Source organism: Limulus polyphemus, unplaced genomic scaffold (assembly GCF_000517525.1).
Source record: "Limulus polyphemus unplaced genomic scaffold, Limulus_polyphemus-2.1.2 Scaffold3127, whole genome shotgun sequence".
Lineage (NCBI taxonomy): Eukaryota > Metazoa > Arthropoda > Merostomata > Xiphosura > Limulidae > Limulus > Limulus polyphemus.
This window is the reverse complement of record NW_013668737.1, coordinates 90,650-111,289: the sequence shown is the minus strand read 5'-3', so window position 1 is coordinate 111,289 and position 20,640 is coordinate 90,650. Positions and strand designations below refer to the sequence as shown.

Below are 20,640 nucleotides of genomic sequence, written 5' to 3'. Positions count from 1 at the left end.
ATTATAATATATATATATATATATATATATATAATCAAAAATGTTAAATTATAAGAAGAAAATCATGACGTTTGTAATACATAATGACTGTACAACTACAGATCAGAGGATGTAAACTTAACCTAAAGAACACAATAAGCATAATAAATTTTTTATACAAGACAAAGAAGTATTATTAGAGTAAAACCTACTTCTTCAGCAGTAGAAGTGACTCTCTGAGCCAGGTCCTCCCATCGAAACAAAAGTGGATCTGTGATTGGACCAAATGGATTGAAATCCATTAACCTGACTCGATCCTGTAGAAATACCACAAAATTCTTCATATTAACTTAATACAGGGAAATTACATTATCTGTAAAGAGCATATGAATGAATGGACAGGAAACTGAAGCATTTCATAAATATCTCATGAGAAAGTACCTTTAGTTAAGCACCTTGATTACTACTTCACAGGCTGAAAAAAACCACAGACAAGTTAGATGAGTTGATAAAAAAAAGACTTAGCTAGTCAATTGAACGAGGCTGGTTTCTGTGGCAATTTCAGATCAATATTTATATATCTGAATAAAAAACAGTAAGTCATCATAACGTTGTTGATCAAGTAAGTATTTCTTCTTCTTCGTAAACTGTGTTACTCTGGACTCGTTATTTCTAATTTTGAATTGAAATAGATTGTTTGCCTTCATTCATAAAATATAAACAAATTTACACATGTTGAACAAACAGACATAATTTAACAGACTTAATCCAATTTATAATATAACAGTTGTTGTAAAGAAATTTACTAATTAAAACAGCGTCTTAATCACTACTCTATATTTATGTACACAAATATCATATCTCAGCTGGCCTGAAGAGTCCTTGTACTGGAAGAGATTCATCGGCACTGGTTGTAGCAGATACGGTGTGGTTGACATATTATTATACATTGTTCTTCACTTTCACTTAGAAGTTCTTATTAATAACTGTAATAATTATTAAACTTTGAAACACATAAAGTTTAAATTACCTTTCTTCTTCTGTAAACATCAAACACATCTGAAAAACAAAATAAAAGTTTAGTTTCTATGGAATACTTTAGAAACAGCAGTATGTGATCTAATTAACAAACTACAATTTAAATATAACACTTCTCATTTTTGTTTTATTAGATTTGCTGAATTTAAAAACAATAAAAATCTTACATTTTTAGTTTACTAAGTAAATTCACCTACCACAGAGATTTCTCACAGAATCTCTTCATCCTAACGTGTAAGTTTGATTATTTGTTATAAATTAAGTCAAATAATACATCAAAACAAGCTTACTAAAGAGTAACCTGAAACCAAACTATTAAATAATATTTAAAACCAAACTGACTTTATTAACTTGCAAAATAACATACAAATACTTATTAACTTGAAAGCTCATAATGCTATCTAAATACTTACTTTTATCTATAAAATAAAACCAAAACATTGCCAGCTCAAGTAAACTTCAATAAAATAAAACCAAAACATTGCCAGCTCAAGTAAACATCAATAAAATAAAACCAAAACATTACAAGCTCAAGTATACATCAATAAAATTAAACCAAAACATTACAATCTCAGTTAAACATCAATAAAATAAAACCAAAACATTGCCAGCTCAAGTAAACATCAATAAAATAAAACCGAAACATTATAAGCTCAAGTAAACATCAATAAAATTAAACCAAAACATTACAATCTCAGTTAAACATCAATAAAATAAAACCAAAACATTGCCAGCTCAAGTAAACTTCAATGTTTTGGTTTTGATTTATTGATGTTTACTTGAGCTGGCAATGTTTTGGTTTTATCTTATTGATGTTTAACTGAGCTGGCAATGTTTTGGTTTTATTTTATTGCCAGCTCAAGTAAACATCAATAAATTAAAACCAAAACATTGCCAGCTCAAGTAAACATCAATAAAATAAATCCAAGAACACTAAAGTATGTTGCACCATATTTGAAGTATATCCAGTATTATCCATAAAAACAGGTACAATTTCCTGGTAGATTTCTCTAACCTGACAGAAGCTCTCTCTCTGACTACTAGAAACCAACAGAGGATCACAAATGTCTTTTAATGTGATATTATCATCTGTCAAGCCAGATGCTTCTTTGTATGCAAAAGAAAGGAATCAGAATAACGTACAAATCAAACTTTAGCTGCCCACAAGAGTTCTATCAAATAGCAACCTAAAAACTTGCACATATTTATATACTCACAAGTTTTAAAGAACATTGGACTTGTACTTCTCCCCTTCCTTATAAAGTACAATTATCAAAACATTTTCTTCTACATCAATAAAAAAACAATAATTTAGACCAACTATGATTAACATTTTTCAACTACTACGTTTCTTTCTTAACAATGTAATTAATTCCAAAATACAGCGTTACTACTTATTTTTATAGTTCTATTACTTAGATATGATATATTTCATATTTAAAATACAAGTTGCGATACAATAGCAGGTACAGGGATGGAGTTCCAGGAGTTCGAACCCCACCCTTTTCGACGTGAAGTGCCCTCAATATGCAACATCTATATACATTTTAAAATCACAAATATATTATATGTGTGCCCTTTTACAGGCTGAACCCCACCCTTTCGAAAATTCTGTGTCTGCACTTGTGATAATAACAGTTACAGTGTCAAAAATAATTTAGTGTTATACAAAAATTATTAGAGTGATTAAGCACTTGGAATCCATGTATCAAGTTAAAATATTCTAATGTGTACTTGATGGTACTGTATGACAATGTAAGTTGTGTGACTCAACTAACAACTTATACACTGTTTCACATGATTAGTGACATATTTGTTTGAAGTTTTTACAAAACTACTTGAAGGCTATCTGCACTCTCTGTCTCTAGTTTTGAAGTGATAGACAAAATTGAAGGCAGTAACTCAACAGCACCCACCACCAATTGTTGGGCTACTCTTTAATAGTTGGATTGACCATCACATTAAAATACACCCACAAATGAAAGGGCAAGCATGTTTGATGACAGCATTTGATCCCAAGACTGTAGATTGTGAGTTGAATGCCTTAACCATGAGGCTATGCCAGGCCGTTTAGTGATAAAAAAAAACAGTATACACTCAGTTACAAAATATTATACTCACAGTTTTTATCAACAAATTTCCCTTGCATATGTTCTTTAAAGAAGGACTGTATATCTTGAACAATATCATTTCTCTGATAGCCAATGTAGCTATAGTAATTGGTGTAGTCTCTCTGAGATATACCTATTAAAACAAAAGAAAATAATAATAATAAAAGGTAAAACTGGCAGCAACTGTTTTTGAGGAAAAAAATTCTACACTTCTCAACAGTACATTTTTTCTAAGATTACCATCAAGTGAATGTATGATAATCAACACTAGTAATTTGTATGTTTTTCAAATCATATCTCATCTACTTATTAAAACAACATATCAAAACACTTGAATTTATTTATAAATTCATATAAAAAAAACCAGCAGGCTTGATGTAATGAAGTGCTAGGTTCTGGTGAGAAATTTTTTTAAAACTACTGATACAAACTACTTTTTAAGAACCTTTGTTACATTTTCTTATGCATTTATTATGTTAGCACAGTTATGTGCATTCTGAGTAAAGCCCAAGTATTAAGCACTGCATGATGTGTATTAAGCACTGCATGATGTGTATTAAGCTCTGCATGACGTGTATTAAGCTCTGCATGACGTGTATTAAGCACCTCATGATGTGTATTAAGCTCTGCATGATGTGTATTAAGCACTGCATGACGTGTATTAAGCACTGCATGACGTGTATTAAGCTCTGCATGACATGTATTAAGCACTGCATGATGTGTATTAAGCACTGCATGATGTGTATTAAGCACTGCATGATGTGTTTTGGATGCAATTTTCCCACAAACCCACTTCTCTGAATATTCACACAAACACAAAAAGTTTAAAAAACGTTTGTTTTCTTAAATATCAGCCATTAGACATTTCAATAAAAAGTCAGGTTCATTGTTGGTGTCATAGAATCTCTGTCCTTCATAGTTGGTTCTGAGGAACCATCATTCTGTATAATGTAAAATTACTTAAATGTAACAGGTACCACGTACTTTCAAGGTAATGACAGGTTAAAAAAGCCATCATAAGTTATAAGAAAAACTTTTCCTAATTATTTAAACACCATGCTCCATGAAATGATGACAACAAAACTTTACTGGCTTTCCTAAGTTTCATAAAATTCCAAAAACATTGATACCAGAACTTTCATGACTTTTCCCAGTTGTCTAAACACCATGTTTCATAATATTTTATATCTGATAACACTGAGACAAGAGCCTTGATGACTATTTCTAGTTGTCTGAAATTTTATACCTGACAAAATGGAGACCAGAACTTCTGACTTTTCCTAGTTATCTAAACACTGTGTTTCATAAAATTATATATCTGACAACACTGAGAGAACAGCTTTCATGATTTTTCTAAAAACCATGTTTCATACAATTTTATATCTCACACATTGGAACAAAAAATTGAATAAGTTACCTTAGTTGTCTAAACACCGTGTTTCATAAAATTGTATATCTGACAACACTGATACCATAGCTTGCATGACTTTCCCCAGTTGTCTGAACACTATGTTCCAGAAAATTCTGTATCTGACAGTATTGAGACAACAGCTTCTGTAACTTTCCCTAGTTTGTATAAACACCAAGTTTCACACATTTCTATCTCTGACACAGCTTCTATGACCTTACCTAATTGTCTAGAGACCATGATAAATAAAATTTGATATCAGCAACACTGCTTGTTTTTAAGCACAAAGCTAAACAATGGACTATCTGTGCGGTGTCCACCACAGGAGTTGAAACTCAGTTTTTAGCATTATAAGCCTCCAGAATTACTGCTGACCCACTGGAGGGGAGAGGGAGGATCAGCAAAAATGAGACTGGAAATTCTACATAGCTTAAAAGTGAGTTAGTGGCAAATTTTTGTGACAAAAATTGATTGATGAGGACTCAATGGATTAGAAGTGTATTTTTAATTTTATCATTTATCAGAAGCAGTTTTTTAATAATGGAGAACATCTATTACAATGTTTTGTTACATTGTTACAAAGAACGCTTAATGATTTTGAATGGTGATTTCTGTTGACCAAATTATCTATTAATCACTGCATATGGCTGGGTCAAAGAGTGATGTCATGACCTTTTACGGAGTTAGATTTAAAATTTAAACTTTATTATCAATGTATGTCAGTAGCCCTGGTATTAAAACATAGTTTATGATTCAGTTATTTGTATTATCTAAGTATTAATTTATTAATTTCAAAAGGAAATGCTTAAAAATTATCAATCTTCACTTCTCTGTCACCATTACAAATCTTTGATAATATGGCTTTTAAGAATTTCCAACAAATTAGAAATACAAACTATATATAATTATAAGCAAGAATATAAAAGTTGAACTTCATACCTCCCCTATTTGCTGAGATATCAATAAATATGTCAAGCCCACCAAAGAAGCATCTTTCATCTGTCCTGCCTTTCAAAACAGTTATATATATATATACATACACACACATCTGCATGGCTGATGGACATGTTTATAACCAATAGAAAGAGCAGATTCTCCTTTATATAAAGCTTATTGCAATTGTTTCTTTTTGGTGATAATGCATACACAGTTGGCATTAAATTCTTTATCTGATATTTTTGTTGTTCAACTCCAAGCAGTTAAAGGGATTTTTTCTGAGCTATTTAATGGCTTACTTTAATAGATAGATTAATTATAGTATTTGAACATTCTATTCCAGTGACTGATATATTTTTTGCTCTCTAACATGCATAGATGAAAGCAAAATTAATTCTTTTTTTGGACACCTAAATTTACTACTCAACAAGACTTACCAAGAAGTTCTACTCATATGCAAAAATTACTTCATTTTTGTGCAAATATTAAATGTAATTTTTAATGTATATTTTTTATATTTGTTATACATTATTTGTTAAAACTAAACTAAAATTAAAAACTTCTTAGGCTAGGTAGCAAAACTTAAATAAAATTTGAAAATTTCACAAGCTCAGTTGATGAGTAAGGTGGGTTCATGGTATGCATGCGACTGTAGTCTATTTGTTTGCTTACCCTAAATGAGCTACCACTGTGATTTATTGCTTTTTAAATGCAGTAGGGTCCAAATGTATAAGAAAAAACTTAGAATTAAAAGAAAGCTTATGTGAAAATGTTAGAAGCTAGGATAAATAATTATAATTGTCTGTTACAAACTACAGCCATTCTAGGAATAAAAAACAACATTATTCATTTTATTTCATATATTTCAACTTTTAACCATTTCGCAACAGAAACTCCTGTAAATGCTTTTCTGCACAGATCACTGTGTTACATTCAAAACTTAATTAAACACCTTTACTATCAATGTATGTGAATGAAATTAATAATGTATGTTAGGATTCAAAGTTTCATTTCATCTAAGTTTTAAGTCCTTTATTTCAAACTAAACTTCAGACATATTGTCACATGATCAATGAACTATAAAAATTCTCTATTTTGGCTCTCTGTATCTTCAACAATACAATGGTAGTTGAGTAGAGTTATGTCTAGGTGATAAGTTGCTTACATAACCTTTTGACTCGTTCATTTCAAAGTTCTCTGAATGAATATAGTTGAAACAAATAATAAATTTTTCAACCCCTGACAGGTGCCACATCCACCTTCAACAGATTTGTGTGAGCTTTATAACCTACATGTAGATGCTACATACACATGTGTATAATCATTAGAAAGAGTTCATTTTACAGTATAATCTACCAATGGTTATTTTGAAATTGGAGCCAAGTTGTCATCATGGAGTACATGAAATTGACTATTGTATGGTTGGCTGTTTGATCGACTATTGCACTTACGGTTGTTTCTTACCTAAGTATGTTATAGTTGCACATGTCTCCAAAAGAAACCATAATAACCTCGAGGGCACAACTAACTTGTGTCAAAATAATTAATAAGTGGTAAAGGACAAGAAAAGAAAACATTAAAAATTAACTATATGTGAAAAGGAAAAGACCTGAAATTATGAATCTAACAAAAGAAACATGTTTAAAGATATTCTATAAAAAATTAAAAGATATGTATTTTTTTGTCTATTTCCTAATTTTAATTATTTTGTTGCATTGTATGTTGTTGATAATTGCTAGAGTTAGTGATATGGTAAAGAACACAAAAGTAAAATATAAATATTTACCTTTAAAAACTTTTGATATCCTATTAGGAGGTTTAGAGGTTATGCAAATGAAATATGAAAACTATAAGACGAAGAAAAGTATTTTTATACTTAAAATGAAAGTCACCTTGCACTTGATTTGTTATAGTTTTAATGCAAGTAACTACAATAGAAAAATAATATTTTTAGTAAAAACAATTATTACAAGATACTTATGATCTTTTACAAAATATTACCAGTTTTTGAGAGGATACATTAAGAAATCTCAGAGTTACCATATGTACTGTTGTACAAGTAAAATTTGGGACTTGATTTTCACAAATTGCACAAGCTTGCCACAAAAGGGTTAATTTCATATATATATACTGATTAGTTTGCTACATTAAGAAATCTCAGAGTTACCATATGTACTGTTGTACAAGTAAAATTCGGGACTTGATTTCCACAAATTGCACAAGCTTGCCGCAAAAGGGTTAATTTCATATATATACTGATGAGTTTGCTACAATTTGTATTAGAGTAAACAAATAACAAACAAAATATAAAGTTCTCTACAATAACAACTTTTCTCATTCACTTACGATGTTCTACAGGTTATCAAAATGAAATATGAAAGCCATAAGATGAAAATAAGTATTTCTATTCTTAATATAAATATTCCTTTCAATTGGACTGCCTCAGTAAAGGCTTTTTAAATTCACCAATAAAACTTTACTAAAAAATTTATTCAAAAACCTTTTAGTGTACAATATACTTCTAATGTTTACTAAAATCTTGCCCAATTTGATGAAGATACACTTAGTACATTCAGAATTATAATATCCATATAGTTTCCTGTTATGAGTTGTTACAAGGTCAATAAAATTGGCAAAACCCGTATACAGATGGTTACTTGATTGACTCATGTTGAGATGCTACTTACCAATAAGTTTATCATTTTTTACAAAACATCGGAACTCCATGCTTGGATCTATTTCTATCCACTTTCTAAGGACCAGCTGATATTGAAAACCTTGACAAGCAACAATGGGGTCTGATGAATAGGTAAGACCACTTCTTTCTAGTCTATCGTCACAGAATTTAAATCTAAAAAATACATTATACAGTAATAATAAAATGTACTGTTGAATAACAACAATGTAAAGAAGGTTAAAAAGATTTTAACCATACTGAATATAAGTGTACACCGGAGCATTCACAATCTAGTGGTCTTATGGTTCTTCATTCTGTTATAAGATGATTAGTAGTTAAATAAAGTATAAAAACACTGCTCCAAAGAACTTAAATGACTGACTGACCATCAATCTAAAATATAAGTACCAAACCTCCAAATGCTAAACTAAGAATTTACTTTTTAATGAGCTTATAAATAAACAGTGACATTTTCATCACTGAAAATGTATTTCCGATAGATACTTACCTCTGTTCACATAATATATTTTCTTGACTTATGCTGCCCTCTTTATGTGCAATTTTTGCTCGACACTAGCTTTGACTCTCCCATCTACTCTTACATAGTTATACATGGTATAGCTGTGCTGTAGCATGCAACAAACCTCCACCAATAAGACTGCAACATACCCTCCTAGCACAGCTGACTCCCTCCACGCTGTTAAGCACTATCATCACTTCGAGATTTGGATGCACCAGAAGTGGGGAGGATGGGTGAGAAGTTTGAGAAGAGACAGGTATTTATCAGAAATACATTTTCAGTGTAAGAAAATGTTAATTTCAGATATGATACTATACCTCTGATCATAAATAGCTAGAATCCATAATTGAAATGGTAGATGGACTGGTGCAAAAGTTACCCAGATGAGCATTCTTCGAAAAGCACCCAAAGAGAAACCATGAAGTATGATACCCTAACATATGGGGTCACACTCGTGGGAGACAGCACCCCATCTGTACCAGGTATACTCTTCGCCTCTTGTAAAGATATGTGTCACTAAATCGGATGAAAAAGATGCACATCCAATTTGTAATTGGACATGTCAGATGGTGTAGAATGACTAGGGCATGTCAGACCATATTTGGTGGATAAATTCTAGTCCAAAACCATCTGGTACTTGTCTTCTGGTCAATGGTAGGAGGTGGATTCCCACTGTCCAGGAAGCAGAAGTTAAAACAACTTCCATTCTGACAACCTAGCCAGGGCACATTTGTGCAGACTCAGTAAATAACCAGCATCAGGCCACATGGGAACCCAACATCCAGGTTATGGTAGGAAGGGACAATACAAACGTGGTGGGTCATGATTCCAAACCTAAGTGCCATCAAGAAATTTTCATCACTTCCTTGGTAGGAGGAAGGTCTCTACCAACCACATGTGTGAGGACTTATATTGACTGGTCCTATGCCAATCCAACACCAGACCACCCTTGAACCTACATCCAGGCAACGGTAAGATGGGGGATGTGGTGGATCTGTACAAACCAAAACCAGGCTGCATAGGATATTTGTCTTCTGGTCTATAGTAGAAGGAGAGTACTCACCATCTACACCAGACCCTACTCTCAACTGAGTGCAATTGGTTACACTCAGGAGGCCAAAGTCCATAACCCCACTGGCTTGGAACTGGTAAGTCGCAAGGATTATCATACTCTATTGGAAGAGGGAGGGAACAACATGGTGGAGAGTTTGGAGGAATGCAACACTGTAAGACAGTGCAATAGGTGACCACAAAAACCCTATTTTGAAAGACAGGCTGGTCTCAGTTTATTCAACTAGGACCGGAGAGATGATAAGCAATCTTGACTCATGATAGTCCATGAGTTGGTACAGTCTGGCGTGAGCTTTATTTATGAAGCAAGATACTGTGAAGCAGCCTCTAGCAGAACTGTCAAACACCCTTATCTCTTCAGTGAGAGTTCTAGACCCATACAGCAGTATGGGGCAAACTTAGAGTTAAGTATAACTGGACAGGCACCACTCGTCACAGTACAGGATCCAGAGATGTAGAAATAGGCCACTGTAAAGGTAAGACATATAAAAAAAAACTTACCCATTCAGAGTCATTAAGGGGCATGTAGTATGGTGACAGGAAGTCGATATTTGGAAAAAAAAAAGAGATGGGCAGAAGATGAAGAAAATGTGCAACGAAAGTAAGTGGGTGTAGTCCACATGCCCACATCTAATGGATGACAGAAGTGAAAAGTCAGTGCAAGAGTAATGGTGTCGAATCTGGTGAGAGGTGATGTGGAGCATATTGCGATCGTTAACAGATAAGCCCGATTACGCAACATGGATCACCTTCCGAAACCATCTGAAACCAACCGAAACCAAGTAACAGGTGATAAATCCCTGGACACTGCAGGATCCCAATGAATAAAAAGTCTGTTCCTAGAGAAATGGTTCCATACGAACCACATAACATCTGAGCACCCTGATGGGACATGACAAACGATCCAGGTCTGATCTACAGTAGAGATCAGAAATTCCAGGTAAATGAATAGGAGAAAAAGATTTGTTTCCATCTCTGGCAGTGAGAGTTTTTGGAATAATGATCAGTTGGGATAGAGCAAAACATAGGTAGAATGATAGTCTGCTGAACATAAATGGCAAATAAATCAGGACGGCGGCGTTCGGAAGCTAACAGCAATCAAAAATAAACTGTGAGGGAAAAGTGATATAATGAACAGGAGGCCATGGGTTTGAAAGAATAACGTGATAAAGCATGTAAAACAACCCTATTAGGCAGAAGGTGGCTGATCACATGAGTCCTCAGGAGAGAAAGCTCCAGTGAAAGAAGGAGCAGGAAACAGGGAATCTAAATTCTCTCCAAAATATCCCATTTCAGAATGAAAATTCAAATCAGCAACTCCCAGAGAGATACCACCAGACCACATGAAGGACTCCATCTCTTCCCGAATCAACAGCTTCATTCCTTGAAACCATTACACGAGAATTCATATCCATTTTTTTTGTAATATATTTGTAGGAAAAAACAAATTCAATGAAATATATCTCTGGATAACAAAACAAAGAATTCCTGATTATTAGAAAGCAAAAACTACAAAAATGTAAATCACTAGACACGAGTCTGAATGCTCGTGCTTTGTCAAGGAAAAGTGATTTTATTGTCTGTATACAAGGCTTATATACAGTACCTGCATAGAAGGCATGTGAGGGCCAGCTTAAAGTTTTGCAAATTAGATATTGCCGAGGACAGTCGAGTGTGGTATATAAAGACAGGAGCAAGCAAACACAACGTTAGATGGAAAAAAATGAAGATCATGAAATAGCTATTAGTGTCAGTGGAGATGTGTATGTTTTGGAAAAAGACAATATGGGTATAATATGAGGCAAAAGTAGGTGGTAAAAAAACTGGCAAAATCCCTTCTGTCACAAACAAGAAACATAGGCAGAGGTATGTCAGGAACTAAAGAAGGTTCAGGTCACATGAAAGACTTCATCTTCTGCCACACAAAAATTGTCACCTCTCCCAAAAGACAAACCCAACACCAATGTAGTTGTTAGGCTAAAGTGAACAAAGTAGTGTTGTTTCACATAACACAAAGTGGAAGTTAGTGACTTTTGTGAAACAATGTCTTTGTAGATAATTTCAATGAAAAAAGCTTTAATCTAAAAAGTTCACAAGCAAAATAAAATACACCTCTTTACACACAAATGAAAAATTGAGAAGCGTTGATAGTGCTTAACAGTATAGAGGGAGTCAGCTGTGCTAGGAGGGTATGTTGCAGTCCTATTGGTGGAGGTTTGTTGCATGCTACAGCACAGCTATACCATGTATAACTATGTGAGGGTAGTTGGGAGCATCAAGGCTAGTGGCAAGCAAAAATTGCACAAATAGAGGGCAGCACAAGTTGAGGTAGGGTATCATAACAAAAATCCAAGGTTTAATTAACTGACTATAAAGCTAGTTCTATGAAGAATATGCAATTAAAAAGAAATTAAGCATAAGATACATCTTTAATGGGAACATTCACAAACACTTGAAGAAGGTGTAAGTAAGAACACACTTCTCAGCTCAACAGCATCTGAATTTAACATATACAGAAATTAATGTGGATTTTTTTTATGAAAAACCCAAACAACTTTTAGTAAATGAAAAAGTCTCCATTCTGATCAATGATACTTTTCCACCTTACAATCAGGTTGTTAACATCCTGATTAAAGAAATCACTTGGCTATGAAGCAAAAAACATGTCGATGTCCTCTTTAACACCTTTCACATTTGCATATGTTTTCCCATTAAGATGCTAATCCGATGGTGCCATATCTGGAGAATATGGTGGATGGTGGAAAACTTCCCAACCCAACTCCATAATCTTGTGTTGTGTCAAACGTGCATTGTCTTGGAGAAGAACACCTTTTCGATTGACGAGTGAAGGGTGTTTCTGATGAAGGGCTTTGTTTCCCTGCTTGTATTCAAATAGAATTACATGCCGATTGTGTATCCTGTTGTGTGCCATCCTTATATGGAATTAGAGTATACTAAACTTTACACATTATATGGGCTACACTAACGTGACATTTAGATGGTTCGTTTAACTATTATACGTGATGTACGTTTTTTGGGTGGTGGTTAATAAAAGTGTTTTAAAATATGACACTAATTTCTTCCCGACCTAATATATGAAAGTTAGAAACTAGTTTACTTGAAACATAAACAAGATGATCCAATAAAGTTACAGTGCGAGATAAGCAGCTAGGAAATGCCTGCTATAATAAGTACTTATGATACAGCAGTATTCAAAATATGCAAATGTCACATTAAAACTGAAATTGTAAAGCACCTAGGTGTCACTGTATCAGTCAATGATATATGGAAAGTGGAAAGACTGATATAGGTGTGTAATGTGACAAGAAATCAATGAAAATAAACCATAAAAAAAAAATTCAAACTGAAAATTCCAAAATTTTATTAACTTGTCAAGCTGTTTCATTGAATATCCAGCTCAGCATGACTAATTTTATGATACATTTAAAAACCTAAAATCTTATGTTTAAATGAAGGCTCTGAAAAATGCATATATATTATTCTTTCCAGTAAATACAGATGATGTTAAATCCACAACCTTGAAATAATCATCATTTAAGGAACTTTTTCAGGATTATTAATCTATTACATATTATTAACAATTGTCATGTTATACTTGAATTACAACATAAAAATCAAATAAGCTGAAAATACTTTAAATCTCTAGTGTTTCTGATAAGTCAATCTTCATTACCACTACCCAAAGACAAATTCTCTTTCAAAGCACCCAAGCCTTTAGGTTATTTTTTTGGGCTTCTATAATAACTTTATCATGATCCATGGAACTATCTTACCATAGGTCTCTAAATATAATTATTCTGAGATTTTTAGTTTAAGTTAATGTAAAATGGTTAGAAACCACCTACTTACGGATCTGTCAGATCATTGGCAATAAAATCTGAACTCTTCAGTAGTAAACAGATATCACAAAAATTTCTACACAAAGTGCTGTTGTTCAGAGCTATCCATGAGGCATCTCTTGGGCTACTCCAATTTAGCTTAGGAAACACGTGTCCTCCAAGTTCTTCGATACTGTCTTCCACTCTTCTAGTAAGATCAGGAAAGACAGGAGTCTAAGAATGGAAAACAATCATTAAAAGAGATTCTTCTCATAATAATAGCAATAAAGCAAAGATGGATGGCAGTCAAACATGAACTAGAAATAAATGACAGATTCTTCATGAGCAAATGTACCAACATGGAAAGTTCTGTGGTATACTCTTTTGATACAATGGGCAGAAGACTAGTCCACATAAATTTGTAATATTCTTTCACTTTTCTACCATTGTTTGCTGTTAAATTTTTTCAAGAAATATTTCTTTTATTTTCCTTATTTTTCTACATTTGATATTAATTTGTAGTTAAATGCCTTATTTACCAAATCTGCAAATACCTTACTTATTTTTTAGAGCTGGGTAATTAACTTGATTAATCAATTACCAATTTCTTCAACTGGTGATATTTAAAATAATCACTTAATCAAAGGTACGATTAAGTTGATTAAACATTACAAAAATAATCAACTAATCAAAATTTGAATATCTGATTATTACTATTTTTGATTATTCTATCTATATAATCAAAATATTACCATTATGAGTTCTCTATTACTTTTGATTAATTCAAAGTTGTCCAGCTTAATCAGTTAGTGTCATGACTGACCAAAACATCAACTGAGCAAAATTAGTGTTTTGAATTATTACTATTTTTTATTCTTACAACTATCAAAGTCTCATGTGAGAATAATTGATTAGTAGAATGTAATCAATTAATGAACCTAACAATTAATCAATTCCACTAACCCTATACATATGGGAAGGTTGAAAGGTGCATGTCAGAAATTTTTTTACAGTTACGTTCAAAATTTAATTAAATTATTTTATTAACAATGTATATCAATAAGTGACATCAAAATTTTTATATTATCTACATTTTATTTTTTAATTTCAAAGAGAAATATGTAAATAATTTCTCAATTTTCATTTTCCTGTGACACACAACACATCTGAACTCTGAATTCCCCATCTTAGTTTTTCTCTCTTCCTTTATATGGATTTCAGCGTGTCAAACTAATTAGAGACACAAACAATACATATTGACAAGCCAGAATATAAAATTTTAAAATCCAGTCATTTTTCTTTACTGAGATATCATTATATTTGTCACACCCACATGACATGCTCTCCCATCTCTTTCTGTCTTTCAATACATGTCTATAATTCTCTCTGAAACTGCTACTGGACACAATTATAACTAATGGACAGAATAAATTCAACATATTACCTTCATACATTCCTTTATTTATATTTCAGTGGGTAGAGATGACAGTATCCAAGAAAATATTGTTGTATATTGAATGAAGTTAATACTCTGAGCAGAAATGGCATTTTTTTTACATATTTATAGTTTAATTAGAAAACCAGATAAATTAGTAGGTTTTTTGACATTGTATTCTAGAGGGCCTGATATACATTTTGTGTTATAAAATGCATATTTGAAAACTACATGAATTATTTTGTGAACAGCCAACATAGTGAGAAAAAAATAGTCTTATCAACGTATGTTCCGGAGCACAATTAGTTCCATACCAGCTAAGTGCTGGTATATATATTATATATTTTGAACAAAAGTAACTAAAATATAAAAATTATAAGCGTATTGGTCAGGTAATAAAAACTTAGAAAAAAAATTCTCATAATTCACAAGGTTTGAGATTACATGATGTATCTTGATCTACTGATTTACATTTTGTTGTCCTGCTTTAACATATTGGGTTTCACTTACTGAGACATGGTCTAATAGAACACTAAAGGAATTAAAAATAAAAAAAGCTGATGTGAAAGGTTAAAAAGCTGAAGCTTATAGAATAAATAATTGCACTTGTCTATTAAAATCTGCATTCTACAAAAAAAAGGTGTTTTTGATTTTATTTCATATTTTTCAACTTTTTCGTTTCATGTAGATTAATGATTTCACAACGTTTAGTGTTAGAGTAAAGAAAATATGAGATGAAATTTTTACCCAAAAAATCTTTTGGTATTCATTTAGAAGGTTCTAGAGGTTATATTAACAAGATTCTAAAACTGTACGAAGAAAAAAGTATTTTTATCCTCAGCACGAATATCAACTTTCACTCAAACTGACTGCCTAAAGACTTCATAAATTCACAGATAAATCTTTATTAAAATACCTTATGGAAAAAAAAACACCTGATTTTTTTGGATACAACAGATTTATAATACTTACTAAGAGCTTGCCCTATTTCATGAAGATACACGTTGTGGTTAGAAGGTTGGTCAAAATCACCAAGTTCATGCGTATAGGACTAATCACTCAACTCTACTTATGGTCAAGACAAAAGTTAAAAAGCCACATATGCTTTAAACACGTGGTTTTTAATCAATACTGCAACAATTTTTCTCTCTGGTAGAGTATTTCATTCTACAGAATGTAAATACACTTAAAAACAACCTAGTTAAAACTTAGCATGACATTTCATCAGTCCTTAATTTCCTTATTTAGGTTCTGAAGATATTTATCACACTTATCTAACTTTTAGCCACTGCATAATGGCTCATAGAACTTTTTTTTTTCAAGTATAAACTTTTAGTTCATAGCTCCATCATCTCTTGACCGATTTGAGGTCTAATTATAGTTTTGGACTAAAGAGATCAAACCCTTTCAATTGATGTATTTGACAATGCTCAAGGTCTCATAGATTAATTTACTCTAATTCTGCCTATAAGAATTTCAATTTGAGTGTAGGCTGGTAGAGATACTGATGAGTAATAAAATTGAATCGGGTATACACACACCCCATGCTTGGTGTTGCTGGCACACAAAAATATAGCTAATAAAAAGGTCTTATAGATTAATTTACTCTAATCCTGCCTAAAAGAATTTTAAGTGCCATGACTATTGAGAATTTCCTCTTGTTTTCAAATACATACATCATTTATTAACAAATGTATGATATTTGTTTTGCTGGAGATACATTCATGACAATCTCATGCAAGATTAAAAACTAAACTAAAATTAAAAGAACTCTGTAAGTTAGAAGTTATATTCAATTTATAGTAATCATTTTTCATATGACACCCTTTTAACACTAAACACATTTCATTCATCATTACAATTTTCAGTAGTCAGCCTTTTAAGACTAAATACAACACTTCCAGATACAAAGCCTTTTAATTTACCTCAGGTTGGATATAGTTCTAATGAATTAGTTGTTTTTTACACCAAATTTAGCTGCTACAATTGTACAGAAAAATCTGTCATCAGAATATTTTGTTTTAATAGATGCCTAGTTTAAACATAAATTAACCTATAGAAACATAACATTAAAATATAAAATCACATAAACATGGCAACTTACATTTATACCCCAGTTTATGGCAAAGAAACATATTCAGGTATAAAACTTTTGTATATTTTGTAATACTCCAAACAACCGTTAAACTTGTATAAATGCAGCTTTATGTAAAGATATTAACATCCTACCTCAGCAACAGGTAAATCTGGATTATTCCAATCTACCTAAAATAAAAACAGATTTAAATGAAAACCTAAAACACAAGAGAGTTTCATTCATAGTAAAAAAAATTAAATTGAAGCAATCCACTATTATATCTAATTTAGTGTAATTATATAACTGCCTTTACAAGTTAACAAAATAAGAAAGTTCTAAAGTTTAATAAATTTAGAAGTCCTGTTTATCTCTTTTTTCTCTCTCTCTCTCTCTATATATATATATATGTATTTGTATAAATTAAAGCAATTTGTTTTCTATTAATATAATATTAAGATAAACAGTAAGATTTTCGATACTTTTGATCATGGGTAAAATTCTCAAACAAAAAAAAAGTTTCAGTATTCATATGCACATACTACAAATGATTTTGCTGAAAAGAAATAAAGGAAAATACATATAACCATTGTCTTGTTGGTTTTAAAGAAACAAATACATATTAAACAGGCAACTGAATTAAATATTTTACAAGTGTAAACTATCCTCAAGTGTCTTTTTTTTCTTTAACTTTCTATTTTGTTGAATGAACAAAAGATATTATGCACACTAATATCATGGGTGAGTACCAACCACAGTGCAATAACCAATAAAAAAGTGTTACTGGAAATTATTCATCATTATTTACCAATCATACATGTCACAAAGCCAAATGAGACTACCTGATTGGTTTAATCAACATTAAAGCTGCTGAATAATTACTCATGATCTTGTTGCCAACAAGAACGAATGTCATTAGGTTAATTACTGGTCCATTTTAGGAATATTTAAAGATTATTTGGATTCTGTGACTTATAATGTCTCTGCTTCCTGACAGTATAATGAAAGGCATGTGGGTTGGATGAAAATCAGATCAAATATGACCTAGTATCATGTACCAGCATTAAAATAAGTACCAGTGAGTACTGGCAGAATTTCACCCATGCTTCTGGGCTAATATTAAGTTAATATTATAAAACATCACCATAAAGAATAAATATCTTAATATTTACATCAATAAAGTAATTGTGTCACACACTCACTTCATCATCACTGTCATCACTACTTTGCTGTCTACTAAACTGTAAACTGCAAGATACAGAAAACATTAATTACATACACTTCAAGATCATCAACATGGACAGAACTACATGTGGCAATATAATATACCAATATCACCATTATCCATCATGAAAATAATCAGTATGTTTCCAAAACTTCTACAGCCCCCTAACCAACTTACATTAGCTAATAACAAAGCAACCATGATTTTAGGTTGTATTCATAGTATTTGGGCTTCTCACCTTTAAAAAAATCATTCAATTGTTAGATACAGGGTTATTGTAAAAGTTTATTTCTCTGATTGCTAGCAGCTAGTTAACACTTGAATAGTCTTACCTGGTTACATAATGTGATAAACAGTTTATATTGCAATGTTCACAATAACCAGGAATAGCAGTAATATTTGAATGAATAAAGTTTTGTAGTATTATCAAAAGTACTGAATACAAGCCAACAAAATTTGTTTACAATTTAAATATTCATTAGAGTTTTTTATAATATTAAACTCTTTATCTATTCCAGCTTACAGCTCACATACCAGAGCCTCGTAGACTCCATACAGAGAAGGAAAAGTTCAATGTTTTAACATGGTTAAAAGTTCTAATGTATCATTTAATCTTTAAGCTAACCCATATTAAAAAAATGATTACAATTTAGCTATAATAAAGGTCATCCACACAACTGTACCTTTCTGGAAGAACCAATCCATCTGCCAACAGGTACTCAATGAAATCATGGGGAAGGTCAACCACTTTACTATAATGATACAGGAAAAGAAATTAAGAATTATTGATGATTCATTTCACAACCCTTTAAATTACTTGTCATTAATAGTTTGGTCAGGATGATAAAGCTCTTATGATACAATTCATGTTGTTCAATGATTAGACAAAACTATCCAAAGAAATTTGGAGTTAAATGAAGAAACTTCAATAGTCATTAAAATCATAAGCTCTGTTCTCTATTACTTAGCTTAAAGCTTAAACAACAATTATATCATGGAAAAGTTCAATGAAACTTCCCATCTTAAGTTAAATTGCTAATTGAAATTGCATATCAAGCCATATGTTCAGTATCTTGTCATGTCAGAGAAGAACAGGTTAAATTCATGGACATCCAATAATATGTATATTTCACCAAATACATTAATAGACATAAGGTAAAATCATATTATCTTTTTGTAATTAATGTGTGTACTGATTTTATTACCTAAATAAAATGGCAGTTGGTATTCTATGGTAAAAATTTACATTTACAATGAGTATTTGCATGTTTATTCAGAATTCCCCCCCCCCCTTTAGATTTATGACACTAAATATCAGCTTTTGATACCCGTTGTGTAGCTTGGGACTTTACAATATACAAAAAATGTTGTATGGTGTTCTACAACCTTTATCCTTGTAAATAGTATAAATTGTCTCTACACCAGTAATACATTTATGCTCATTTATAACAAATTCCATGAGTCATCTTGAACTTTGATATTGACAAACTTGAAAAATAAAAAGCAAAGGCATATAGATTTTTAATGTTGAATAATAGTAATAACACATGAAATAGTTTGGATCATATAGCATTTAATAGGTAAGAATTATATATTATTTTACTTTTAGCTACACCAATAATACATTATGCTATTCTAAACTAATACTCTAATAATAAATATTACAAATATATGTCCCCAAGACATGGTTTCAAGTGTGCAATATACATTAGAATTAGAAAATAATAAAAGGCTAAATTTAGGTTTGGAATCTGATACTTTCTCTACTGTTAAAATGTTGTGGAGAGTGAAATCAAAATTCATTTTCAATACTTTTAACGTCAAAGTCTAATTTTAAGATTTTGAAATTTGATGATGCTGACCAAGTTATGGTTATACTTGTAATTTTTTATACGGCAGTAGTAGTAGTAGTAGATGTACCTGTAGTACATGTACTACAGTGACTGAACATTTTAACAGTATCACCTTACTTTTCTTTGTACTTTTAGTTTTAAGAATAACGCTTATAACACCTAAATCAGTTTTATTTCACATCTTACCTTCTGATAGTTACCTTTTTGAATTTTTCGTACCAAGAGGAAAAACTACAATTTAACACGTTCTGAATTTTTCATTTTTTTTTTTTTTTGTTCGAAAATCTACACTACAGACTAAGAGTACGAAATAACATTCCTCAACTCAGCGTTGCGACGTCTAATTTATCTAACTTACTGGTAGAACTTATTTCATAATTCGTAAAAAAACACAAGCTTTTTAAATTATATATATATAAAATAACAACTAAATACTATAGTGATGGCTATGTTCAATTCATAAATTTCGCCAAC

General features: G+C 31.5%; 1 protein-coding gene across 1 annotated transcript in view; it reads right to left on the bottom strand.

Annotated features, from left to right (window-relative positions):
* Window positions 1–20,420, bottom strand: part of LOC106468711 (cell division cycle protein 123 homolog) — a gene marked incomplete at both ends in the record, with an annotated part of 21,577 nt that extends 1,157 nt beyond the window's left edge. Inside the window, 9 exons of the mRNA XM_013929154.1 lie at window positions 192–296; window positions 1,010–1,038; window positions 3,139–3,261; window positions 8,160–8,323; window positions 13,611–13,813; window positions 17,244–17,279; window positions 18,291–18,336; window positions 18,997–19,065; window positions 20,353–20,420. Of these exons, the coding sequence (XP_013784608.1) occupies window positions 192–296; window positions 1,010–1,038; window positions 3,139–3,261; window positions 8,160–8,323; window positions 13,611–13,813; window positions 17,244–17,279; window positions 18,291–18,336; window positions 18,997–19,065; window positions 20,353–20,420 (843 nt within the window). The remainder of the gene's footprint in view (window positions 1–191; window positions 297–1,009; window positions 1,039–3,138; window positions 3,262–8,159; window positions 8,324–13,610; window positions 13,814–17,243; window positions 17,280–18,290; window positions 18,337–18,996; window positions 19,066–20,352) is intronic.
* Between the last annotated feature and the right edge of the window lie 220 nt (window positions 20,421–20,640).